At 39.7% G+C, this 12,406-nt stretch overlaps 1 protein-coding gene across 2 annotated transcripts in view; it reads left to right on the forward strand.

Moving 5' to 3' along the window:
• The window catches only part of SHLD2 (shieldin complex subunit 2), an 86,977-nt gene that overhangs the window by 73,098 nt on the left and 1,473 nt on the right, over positions 1-12,406 (forward strand). For both annotated transcript variants that reach the window (XM_016214746.2, XM_016214743.2), the window contains exons 9-10: positions 348-576; positions 3,401-3,516. In XM_016214746.2, coding sequence (XP_016070232.1) covers positions 348-576; positions 3,401-3,516 — 345 coding nt within the window. The remainder of the gene's footprint in view (positions 1-347; positions 577-3,400; positions 3,517-12,406) is intronic.

Here is a 12,406-nt window from a genome sequence, read left to right on the forward strand (position 1 = left end):
TCAAGAAGAGATTAACCAAAGAACTTAGATGCATATATGCATAACCCATGGACACAGACAATAATGCAGTAAAGGCCTGGGGAGGGGGTGGTAGTGGGAGGAAGGGGTCAATGGGGGGGAGGAAGGGGGACATCTGTAATACTTCCAACAATAAAGATAAATTAAAAAAAATACTGAAGCCATAAGTGAGTGAGATTATCTAGGAAAAGTGTGAGGAAGAGAAGAAAGCTGAGGAACGAGATCTTGAGTGTATCCTTTACAGTAAGTAACTGTAAATCAACTACATAATTAACCATGTTTGTAAATTATAATTTTGTCTTATAACAGTTTTTGTTTGTTTTTTGTAGGTGTGATTCTAATCAAAGCTCAGATTTTAGAGCTGGTGTTTCATGTTACAGCAGCCCAGCAAATAGTTATAAATGCTCACAGTTCTCTGAAGAGCATTTTCTCCTCTCTCCCCAACATCACGTATACTGGCTGCGCAAAATGTGCAGTGAAACTAGACACAGATGAGAACAAGATCTACAAACAGTGTTTTAGTTGCTTGCCATGTACTATGAAGAAACTGTACTACAGGTAAGGCAACTAAGCACGCCAATCCGATGGAAGACATTTATTTTTAGAGGGGTAGAAATGACCAAGAAATTACATTTATCAACTCTTACTTTCTAAGAGAACTAATTAGAGCTAATACAAGAGAACAAAATTTCCCGAGTGATAAATAGTATTTACGAAAGCAAAAACTGCTCAGTTAATCATAGCAGGATTTCTAAACGCAGTAACTGGGAGATTTTACTGTCTTGAAGAAGCTGAACTGCAGAAAGTTCTTACTTGGTTCACACTTTTAACCAAGATCTAAATGAAGAAATTCAGTCACCCACCTTAACAAATAATTGGAATTTAAAGGTTAAAAGTATTTTATGATCTAACCTTTGAGTTGTGGAATCTCGTGAGGCGTTTACTTTCTGTACTTCAGTTTTCACAACTTCACATTAGAAAATAAGGATCCCAAGTGTCCTGGTAAAATGGCTAACAGCTCGGTGAAAAACACATTGTTTTTCCGTTAATGAAAGTTCAGATTCTAGGACAGTCTCTTTTTACCTTACAAATCACGTGCCTTTACAAAGCAGCGCTCAGGGTCCAGGTTAGAACACCGTCATCCCCTCTCCCCAACAGGCCCCAAGCTCATTAGCAGTCACTCCTCATTCCCCCTTCCGCCCGATCAGCTTTTGGATTGTTCCCACTTTGGGCTGTTATAAATAACACTGATATGAACATTCACGTACAAATTATTGTGTGAATATATGTTTTCATTTCTCTTGGGTATATACTCAGGAGTAGAATTGCTGGATCATATGTAACTCTATGTTTAACCTTTTGAGAAACTGCCAAACTGTTTTTCAGAGCTACTGCAGCTTCGTGTTCTCACCGGCAATGTACGAGGGTTACAGTTTCTCCCCATCCATGTCAGCACTTGTTACCTGTTTTTCTTTTTGTTGCATGTGCTTTTGGTTGGTATATCTAAGAAAGGTATCATTTCTAAACCAAGATGATAGAGATTTACTCCTATATTTTCTTCTAAGAATTCTATAGTTTTAACTCTTACATTTAGGTGCATGATTTATTTTAAATTTTGTGGATGGTGTAAGGAAGGGGTCCAACTTCATTCTTTTGCATGTGAATATCCGGTTGTCCCAGTATTATTTGTTGAAAAGACTATTCTATCCCCATTGAATCATCTTGGATCATTGTCAGAAAGCTTATTATCTTTCTATCCCACTAAACTCTTAAGTTCTTCAAGTGAAGGAACCAGATCTGTCTTGTTCACTAGTCTATTCTGTCAATCCATTTTGACTAAGAACTGCCAGGCACAAAAGGTTTATTTGGGGATCTTTTAGGAACTGCATATTTGGAGACACAAATTGGGGTAGAAAACCAAATGTGTTCCAAGAGGGGAAAGAAAGGGAGAGTTTATAAAGACAGGAAAAGGGAGCTTCCAAAGGGATTATACAGTTCTTTGAAAGCTGTGGTTGACTCTGGCAAGCAAAATTACACTGTGCTATTTGTTATTAATTGCATATGTCTTTTGCTGGGTGAACAGTTTATTTCTTAATAGTTTAACGATACAGGACCACTTCTAGGAACTGTCGTGATGTAGCTATTTGTGCTTTAGTCCAGTTTAGAAGTTCAGTTTCACATAGAGGGGCTGTGCTAGCTCAGCCTCCTGGAGGTCTCCAGGCTGCATCTTAGATTGCCCACTTCACAGCATCAGTTCCATTTTGCTGTTTTTATTTTACAATACCCACTGCTTAGCATAGTTTATGGTACATAGTAGATATTGAATACATATTTTTTGAAATAAAGAATGGAGTAAGAGAGAGAGCCTGCGACAAGATTATAGCATGAAAAAGAAGAAAAGACCTAGAATAGTCATGCGGATAAAGGGGTAAGTAGGTTTTTGGAGGAGAAATCAGTAGCATTGTTTGAGCTGTTACACTAAGTTCCCCTATATTCATAGCCTGTTTCTAAATTTTGTTCTCAATTTATTTCTTAAAAATTAATTTATTTTAAATTTTGTTTATTAATTGTATTTATTTTAAAAAGACCTAATACATACCATGGTAAAAATGCAAACTACAGAGGAAGGAGTGAAACAAATAATAAAGGTCATCTTCCGTATTCCCCCCCTCACGTCAGTGCCACTTCCGTACCTGGTAGGAGCTTTTGCATATTCTTCCAGTAACTTATGCTCATACCAGCATATGTATATTTCTTCCTTTAAAAGTACATAGAGTAATATTGTTCATATTGTTTGTTCATGTTATTTGTTCCTTCCCTAATAGCACTTATAAATCTTCCTCATCCTTGTTAATGCCACATAGTATATACCATTGCATGATATACTGAAAATTATTTATTTGCTTCCCTATTTAGTGACATGCCAAAGAGTTTGTTTCTGATAGGAAAGAATCCAGGGGGAAAAAATAACTTGAAATTGTGATTGGGAAATATGTGGTTATCATCTTTATTTTTATTTCAAAAAATAGTTACACAACAGTGTAAAATAATGTTTTCTTATATTAGAATCTGAAATTTTAAAATGAATATGGAATAAATCTAATTTATTATTTTATCATTTGAAACTCTTTTTAAAAAGCCCTTCTCTTATTTCTAGGATGTTTTAGAGCATCCTAGAGTAATATTAGAAATTAAAATTAACCCTGCATAAAAACCCACTGCTTTTTGAAATATTGAATACATATTTTTTGAAATAAAGAGTGGAGTAAGAGAGAGAGCCTGGGGCAAGATTATAGAGTGAAAAAGAGGATACGACCTAGAATCATCATGTGGGTAAAGGGGGGGATTTACACATTTTTTAAAATGTGAAACTCTTTTGTAGGCCAGCTTTAATGACCATTGTTGATGGAATATATAAGGTTTGCATCCATGTAGGATCAAAGCTGATAGAGAAGATTCTTCTCAACATTTCTCCTGACTGGCTCAACAGAGCTGTAGGTAAGATATCAACACACCATGGAGAGGCTATTCTTGGGGAAACCATTCATTTCAGGATTGTATTGGAGCAGAAAGAACACTAGATTTTAAATTAAGGCTTAATTTCTGCCAGTATAAAAGCAGAAGGGTAATTTAGCTTGAGTGAAGCACAAGATGGTATAAGGTAAGACTTGCTCTACACCTATCAGCACACGAGTAGAGGGAAGAAAGCACCTCGTCTCCTCTTACTCTAAAGTGTCAGTTGGTAAGCAAAACACTAGGATCCTAGTTTTGTAAAATTATATTGGGGTAACATTGGTTAATAACATTATATATATTTGAAATCACGTGTACAACTTTCTAATGCATCATCTGCATATTGCACTGGGTGCTCATCACCCAAAGTCTAGTCTCTTCCCATCATCATATGTTTGACCCTCTTTACCCTCTTCGTACCCCTTCACTCTCTTCCCCTCTGGTAACCGGCATACGGTTACTACCTTAGTTTTTTATCTTCTGAACCTTAGTTTTATACTAGTTAAGTAAATGAATGTGTGGCACTGTACATATGAAAATAGTCTACTGTCAGTGGAGTGGATTTGCGGTATCTTTAGCTGTGATGCCAGGTATAGTCACTGGCTGACGACAAAGCGAAGATAACCCATTTATCAGATGACCCAGCTTCATACCTTTCCTCATCAGTCTCAGACTCTCTAAGCAGATGAGGCAGTCTCTTAATAGTGGATTTTTTTCCATCTTGTGTGTCTAGTAATTTTTGCTTGAATGCTGAACATTACATATAGAACAATACAGACTGAGGTAAACAGAGTTTTTTTAACCTGTAAATGGGCATGCCTGTTTTCCTAGACCTTTACTGGGAGCAGGGGGTGGGCAGAGTAGAGTCAATCTTGTTAGACATTGAGTTGGATTCAAGTTTGTTATTGCTATCTTTACCTTCAGGTCACCACTGGCCTCAGATTCCTCTAACATTATCTTGTGCTTATGCCAGTTTTCCCTAATATTCCTGCTCTACCCTCAGCTTTAACCCTTCACTCTGCACCTGGGCCTTAGAGAGAGTTCCTCTTCACGTTCTTGCACCTGCCCAACTTGTACACACTCTGTTGGTTGGTATTTGGTACATCCCAGCCTGGTAGTGGGGGCAGAAGTGAATTTCTTTTATTTATTTATTTATTGAATTTATTGGGGTGACATTGGTTAGTAAAACCATACAGATTTTGCCTGGCTGGAGTGGCTCAGTTGATGGAGCATCATCCCATGCACCAAAAGGTTGCCAGTTCGATTTTCGGTCAGGGCACATGTCTAGGTTGCGGGTTTGATCCCTAGTTGGGGAGCATGTGGAGGGCAGCCAATCGATGTTTCTCGCATCGCTCTCTCTGTCTCTCCCTCTCCATGTCCTTGGGTGAGGATTAAAAAATAAAATATAAAAAACAAAAAACCATATAGGTTTCAACTATAGAACTCAATAAAACATCATCTACGTACTGCATTGTGTGCTCATTGCCCAGAGTAAAGTCTCTTTCTGTTCCTATTTATCCCCTTTTCCCACTTCCATTCTCCCCACCCCCTTTCTCTGTGGCTGTCACCACACTCTTGTCCATGTCTGTGTCATATTATATACACACACACACACACATATATATATATACACACACACATATATATATATAAATTTTTTTTTTGCTTAATCCCTTCACCTTTTTTTACCCAGTCCCCCTTCTCTCTGACAGCTGTCCATCTGTTCTCTGTGTCTATGAGTCTGTTTCTATTTTGTTTGTTAATTTATTTTGTTCATTAGATTCCACATATAAGTAAGATCGTGCACTGTCTTTCTCTAACTGGCTTTTTTCACTTAGTGTAATAATCCCCAGGTCCATCCCTGGTGCCACAAAAGGTAAGATTTCCTTCTTTTTTACAATCAAGTAGTATTTCATTGTATAGATGTCCCACAGCTTTTTATGCACTCATCTACTGATGGGAACTTGGGCTGCTTCCACATCTTGGCTGTTGTAAATAACGCTGCTATGAACAGGGATGCATATATTCTTTCAAATGGGTTTATTGGGTTTCTTCAAATATATTCCCAGAAGTGGGATTGCTGAGTCAAAAGGTAGTTCTATTTTTAATTTTTTGAGGAAACTCCATTCTGTTTTCCACAGTGGCTGCACCCGTCTGCATTCCTACCAGCAGCGCACAAGGGTTCCCCTTTCTCCACACCCTCACCAGCACTTGTTTGTTGATTTATTGATGATAGTCATTGTGGCAGGCATGAGGTGATATCTCATTGTGGTTTTAACTTGCATCTCTCTGATGATTAGTGACACTGAGCATCTTTTCATATGTCTCTTGGCCATCTATATGTCCCCTTTGGAGAAGTGTGTATTCAGATCCTTTGTCCATTTTTTAATTGGGTTGTTTATCTTCTTGGTGTTAAGTTGTATAAGTTCTTTATGTATTTTGGAAATTAACCCCTTATTCAGATGTATCAGTGAATTTGTGCTCCCATTTGGTTGGTTGCCTTTATTTTGTTGATGGTTTTTATTGCTTTTTTTTTTTGCTTTGTTTCCCTTGTCTGAGGAGATATGTCAGCAAAAATATTGCTACTGGAGATGACTGAGATTTTACTGCCTGTGTTTTCTTCTAGGATTTTATGATTTTGTGACTTACATTTAAGTCTTTTATCCATTTTGAGTTTATTCTTATGTATGGTGGTCTAGTTTCATTTTTTTTGCATGTATTAGTACAATTTCCCTACCACCATTTATTGAAAAGACTGTCTTTACTCCATTGTGTGATTGCCTCCTTTGTCAAATATTAGTTTACCATAAAGGATGGGTTTATTTCCTGGCTCTCTGTCCTGTTCCATTGACTTATCTATCTGTTCTTATGCCAGTACCAGGCTGTATTTTTTAAAAGAACATTTTTATTGATTTTTTTAGAGAGAGAAGAAGGGATAGGGAACGAGAGAGAGTGATACATTGATTGGCTACCTCCCACACGCCCCACCACTGGGGATCTACAGCCAGGCATGTGGCCTGACTGGGAATAGAGCCGGCAAACCTTGGTACATGGGACGATGCCCAACCAACTGAGCCACACCGGCCAGGCCCAGGCTGTTTTGATTACAGTGGCCTTTTAGCATAGTTTAATGTCAGGTAGTGTGATTCCTCCAACTTCGTTCTTTCTCAAGATTGTTGGGGCTATTTGGGTCTTTTGTGGCTCTTTATGAATTTTTGGAATATTTGTTCTAGATTTGTGAAATATGCATTGGTATTTTAATAGGAATTGCATTGAATCTGTAGATTGCTTTGGGCAATATGGACATTTCTTTTTTTAATCCTCACCTGGGGATATGTTTTTACTGATTTTAGAGAGAGAGGAGGGTAGAGAGAGTATGGACATTTTGTTGTTGTTATTAATCTTAACCTGAAGATATTTTTCCATTGCTTTTCAGGGAGAGTGGAAGGAAGGGAGGGAGGAACACACACACACACACACACACACACACACTCTCTCTCTCTCTCTCTCTCTCTCTCTCTCTCTCTCTCTCTCTCGGCCTGGTTGCCTCCCACACACGCCCCTACCATGGGCTGGGAGCAAATCCTTAACCTAGGCACGTGTCCTTGACCAGTAATTGAACCTGTGACCCTTTGGTGTGTGGGCCGATGCTCTGACCACTGAGCAACATGGGCCAGGGTAAGAGTTTGGACATTTTAATGATGTTAATTCTTCCATTTCATGAACAGTTATTTTTATCTTTCTCAGTTTATTTCTTCAGTGTCCTATAATTTTCTGAGTATAGGTCTTTTACCTCCTTGATTAAATTTATTCCTAGGTACCTTGTTTTTAAATGATGCAATAGTAAATGTGTTTGTTTTCTTAATTTCTGTTTCTGATAGTTCATTATTATGTAAAAATTGGTATGTAAAATTCCACCAATTTCTGAATATTAATTTTGTATCTTGCCACTTTACTGAATTCATTTATCAGTTCTAGTAGTCTTTTGGTAGAGTCTTTAGAATTTTCTGTGTACAGTATCATGTCATCCACAAATAGTGACAGTTTTACTTCCTCCTTTCCAATTTGGATGCCTTTCATTTTTTCTTCTTGTCTGATGGCTGTGGCCAGGACTCCCAGTACTATGTTGAATACAAGTGGTGAAAGCTGACATCCTTGTCCTGTTCCTGATCTTAAGGGGAACACTTTTAGTTTTTGTCCATTGGGTATAATGTTGGCTGTGGGGTTTTTCATCTATGGCCTTTATCATGTTGAGGTGGGGAGTGAGTTTCTGATGCTGGTCCAGCACTAATCTTACACAGGCCCTGTGTCCCTGGGTCTTGGATATGGCGCCTTCTCGGAGATACTGTCCCTCCTGCCATGGCAGCCAAGCTCTGCCTTGTGTCTTTGGTCTTGCATGGCCTTACCTCTCTCCCAGCAGTGGAGCACCACTAATAGTCTTGATCCAGGTGATTTTCTGCCTCTGCCCAGGGGATAGCAGGATTTTTCTCATAGCTGTTCTCAGTCTTCCATGGGTCCTCATCTGTACTCTTGGGCCACAGGATTTTCCATCCTTCCTCCAGCAGTTTAAGGCTTTTGTTCCTTAAGGGAGTGGTCTTGAGTGGTGTTCTGTACTTTTTCTAATGGCAGCTTCTACCCTTCTCCAGGCCTTCACCACAGTTAGAAGCTTTCTCTGATATCTTGCCCTTTGTCCAGTCTTGTGAGCATGTGATGGAGATGAGAATAGACTGTGAGGCTGCAAACTCCCCTTGACTTTTACAATTAATTGAAAATTTAAGCACATTCTTCTTCCTTGTTTGGACCTGCTTCTTTCTGAGCTCTGCGTTAGGTAAACCTGTGCTCCTCTTACATCTGTTCTTACATTTCAGTCTTTTTGGCTGCTGCACAACCTTGGTTTTCTCATGGTTCAAAAAATTGGAATTTTATAATTTTTCAGCTTTTTTCTGATGATTGTTAAGGCAGGAGCCGTGCTCTTTTCAGCTTTCTACATCCTAACTGAAAGTCTCTGTGTTTTATTTGATTTCTTTATTAATTTTCATTCTTTTGGCTGTTTTCATTGCTTTTCTCAATTTCTTAAATTATATTTTCAGTCTTACCTCTCATTTTTTGCACAGTGTCAATTAGTCTTTATTTTTCAGAGAAGCATTAGTCTCACCAAGGCTGTGTCTGTTTGCCCATTCTGGAGACAATTCAAACCACACTTCTTGATATTTAATGAAATTGTAACCATAAGTGAAAATGTGGGCACCTATTTTAAAGTGGTCACCAGACCATTCACACTGTCACTAATCTTGATTTTTTTTAGCTTATCAAATTGAAAATACAAATATTTTAATCATTTTAAAGAATTTCACACCTCTAAAACTGGGTCATTGGCCCTTCAGGAGTCGTAGAAAGTCTGGTGATGTTGGTCAGGGAACATAGTCAATAGTGCCTTGTTTGTCTAGTATTGAGCAACCTGCTAAATAACTTGACTAGATGTCCTAAAAAAAGAAGAGGAAAAATATGGGACAAATGCAAAATACAATGACATTTCTGTCTATAATTTTAGTATTTTTATATATTTTTATATCAAGATTTAATATTCATTAAGTAACTGATTCAAGGTTCTGTTATATAAACAATATGTATGTATGTCTGTATAACTATAAGAACTGTAGACTGGATAAAAATGAGTACTTTTTAAAATAATTTTCTTTTAATTATAGTTGATACACAGTATTATACTAGTTTCAGGTGTACAATCAGTGATTAGACATTTATATAACTTACAAAGTTTTCTTCTATGTAATTTGTTGTTTCTGGTATGATCCACTTTGAGTTAATTTTTATATATGAGCACAAAGAGTAGGTCTAGTTTCATTGTTCTGCATGTGGCTTTCCAGTTATCCCAGCACTGTTTATTGAAGGGTCTTTCTTTTCTCCATTGTATGCTTTTGGCTCCTTTGTAAAAAATTATTTGCCCACATACATGTGTTTGTAACCTTTGCCATTTTAATGATATGTCTTGGTATGGACCTCTCTGCGTTCATCTTGATTGGGACTCTCTATGTTTCCTGGACTTGTACAGTGGAACCTCAGTCCTCGAATGTAATTCATTCTGGAACTCTGTTTGAGAAGTGATTTGTTTAAAAACTGAATCATTTTATCTCATTAGAAATAATGTAAATTGAATTATTTCATTCCAGACCCCCAAATGATTCCGTTTTAACCTTTCTTATATATAATACACATCTAATGTACTGTTTAATCTATGCACAAACACTTTTTTTCTTAAATTTATGAAACCACCCCTTTCTAGCCTTAAACGAATCACTTCCAGCCCTCGTTCCAGGGTGTCTTTCAGGAGGTCAGACGCAGCATCTTTGCTTTTTCACATGTCACTGCCTCCGTAATGCTGTCACCGGCTAACTGCTTTTCCTTTACCCAAATCAACCAGTTTTTCTACCTTTTCAGTTGCCTTTGATTGTTGTTTTGTGAGGACTTTCACACCCTTAGCAACATCAGCACCTTGATGGCCTCTTTATGTTTTAAAATTGTGCTAATCATCCATTTCACCAGCAACCAAAGCAGAAAACCCACAAAAATCTTCACAGTACAATTTCCTGAGATGTTAACAATTCGAGATTTAGTGGTAAATTGATTTGCACTCTCTCCTTTGCTTGTGGCCTGAGAGACACTTTTTGTCATGCTGATGTATCAGCCTGAAAGAGTTGTCAGGCTGAGAACCGAAGTTTTGTTCAACAACTGAGACACTTCTTCTGTGGACAACTTGGTCGAGAAATGAATAGTCTGAGATGGGAGATGTTCAAGAACTGAGGTTTGAGAGTATGTCTTTTTTCTTCACCAGGTTAGGGAAGTTTTCAGTCATTATTTCTTCAAGTAGGTTTTCAATCCCTTGCTCTCTTTTTTCTCTATCTGGTACCTCTGTGATGGGGATGTTTTTATGCTGGATGTTGTACCAGAAGTCTTTTAAATTATCCTCTTTTTTAAAAAATCCTCACCCAAGTATACTTTTTCCATTGCTTTTCAGAGAGAATGGAGGGGGGAGAGAGGGAGGGGGGAAGGAGGGAGAGAAAGAGAGAAACATCGATGTGAGAGAGAACACTGATTGGTCGCTCCCCCCACACCCCAACTGTGTTGGGGATTGAGCCTGCAACCCAGGCAGTGCCCCTGGCCGGAATCGAACCTTGGACCCTTCAGCCCACGGGCCGATGCTCTAACCACTGAGCAAAACCAGCTAGGGTGCTATTCTCATTTTTAAAACTACTTTTTCTTTTTGCTGCTCGATTGGGTGTTTTCTGCTACCTGTCTTCCAAATCGTTGATTTAAACATCTGCTTCATCTAATCTATTGATTCCTGCTGGTGCATTATCCATTTTAGTTATGACAATCTTCATTTCTGTTTGCTTCTTTTTTATGGTTTCCATGTCTTTTTTTAAATGCTGTTGAAGTTCTCACTGTGTTCCTTGAGCATCCTTATAACCAGTGTTTTGAACTCTGCATCTAGTAGATTGCTCGTCTCCATTCTGTTTAGTTCTTTTTGTGGAGTTTTGTTCTGTTCTTTCATTTGGGACCTGTTTCTTTCTCTCCTTATTGTGGCAGCCTCCATGTTCTTGCTTCTATGTATTAGGTAGAGTTACTACGTCTCCCAGGCTTGGTAGAGTGGCGTATTATATTAGGTGTCCTATAGGGTCCAGTGGCACAGCGTCCCCGATCACCCAAGTTGGGCACTACAGGTACACTGCCTGTGTGGGGTGTATATACCCTCCTTTTGTATTGAGCCTTGATTTCTGTTGGCATATCAGTCAGAGGGTTTTACCCCCAGGCCAGTTAGCTGCAACCACTGTGGAGGATCAGCTGTGCAGGGATCTGCTCCATGGACCAGGACTTACTTCAGTGGAGCTCTGGTGCCTGCTGAGCCTGCCCCTTGAGTGTGTTGCGTGTGGAGGTGGTTGGGTGGTGCTTCAGTGTGGTATGAAACTGTTCACTGGGTGTGCTGGCTCTGGAGCCTCCCAGGAGATGCAGGGCAAGATCAACTGCTGCCTATATTCTGCCCACGGCCACCCAGCATGAGCTTCAAAGCTATCTGCAGATGCTACTCGTGCTGGGCTTGGAGGTGCCCAGAAGAAGCCAATTGCGAACGAAGTGTGGCTGCTGCTAGTGCTGGGCTTGGGACCACTTAGTGAGAGGTATAGGGCATGCTGACGCCAGATGCTGCTTGTTTGGGAGATTTTAGGAAAGTCTGAAGCCTGAGCCAAGACAGGCCATTTTTATAGAAGAGGCACTGTAGCACTAGCTGGTTTGGCTCAGTGCTTAGAGGGTCAGCCCACAGGCTGAAGGGTCCTGTGTTCAATTCCAGCCAAGGGTACCAACCTTAGTTGTAGGCTTGATCTCTGGCCCCGGTGGGGGGGGGGTGTAGGAGGCAACCAATCAATGTGTCTCTCTCACTTTGATGTCTCTCTCTCTCCCTTCCACTATCTCTGAAAAGCAATGGAAAAAATATCCTCGGGTGAGAAAAAAAAGAAAGAGAAAGAAAGGCACTGGAAACAGCTGGACTGGGCCTGACCGTTGCAGGGGGTGGGGTCTCAGGGAATCACCAGGGCAGGGCTAATGGTGGAGTCTCAGATAAGGCGCCCCCCTGTTTACTCTTTGGAGGGATCAGCAAAGGAACAATGGCCTCTGCCTGCACTTCTGCCTGGGGGAAAGCTGCCCCTCCAGCTTTCACCCTAATATCAGACAATTCAGTTCCTCCCATATGTCTCTGGTGCCTTTCGAGCTGCTGCCCCAGTGCTGGAGCTCAGAGCAAGTGAGTCTGAGTAAGTCCATGTGTGGGCCCTTTAAGAGGAACCGCCTGGGACTCCAGCAGCCTCCG

Source organism: Miniopterus natalensis, chromosome 14 (genome assembly GCF_054644295.1).
Source record: "Miniopterus natalensis isolate mMinNat1 chromosome 14, mMinNat1.hap1, whole genome shotgun sequence".
Taxonomy (NCBI): Eukaryota; Metazoa; Chordata; class Mammalia; order Chiroptera; family Miniopteridae; genus Miniopterus; species Miniopterus natalensis.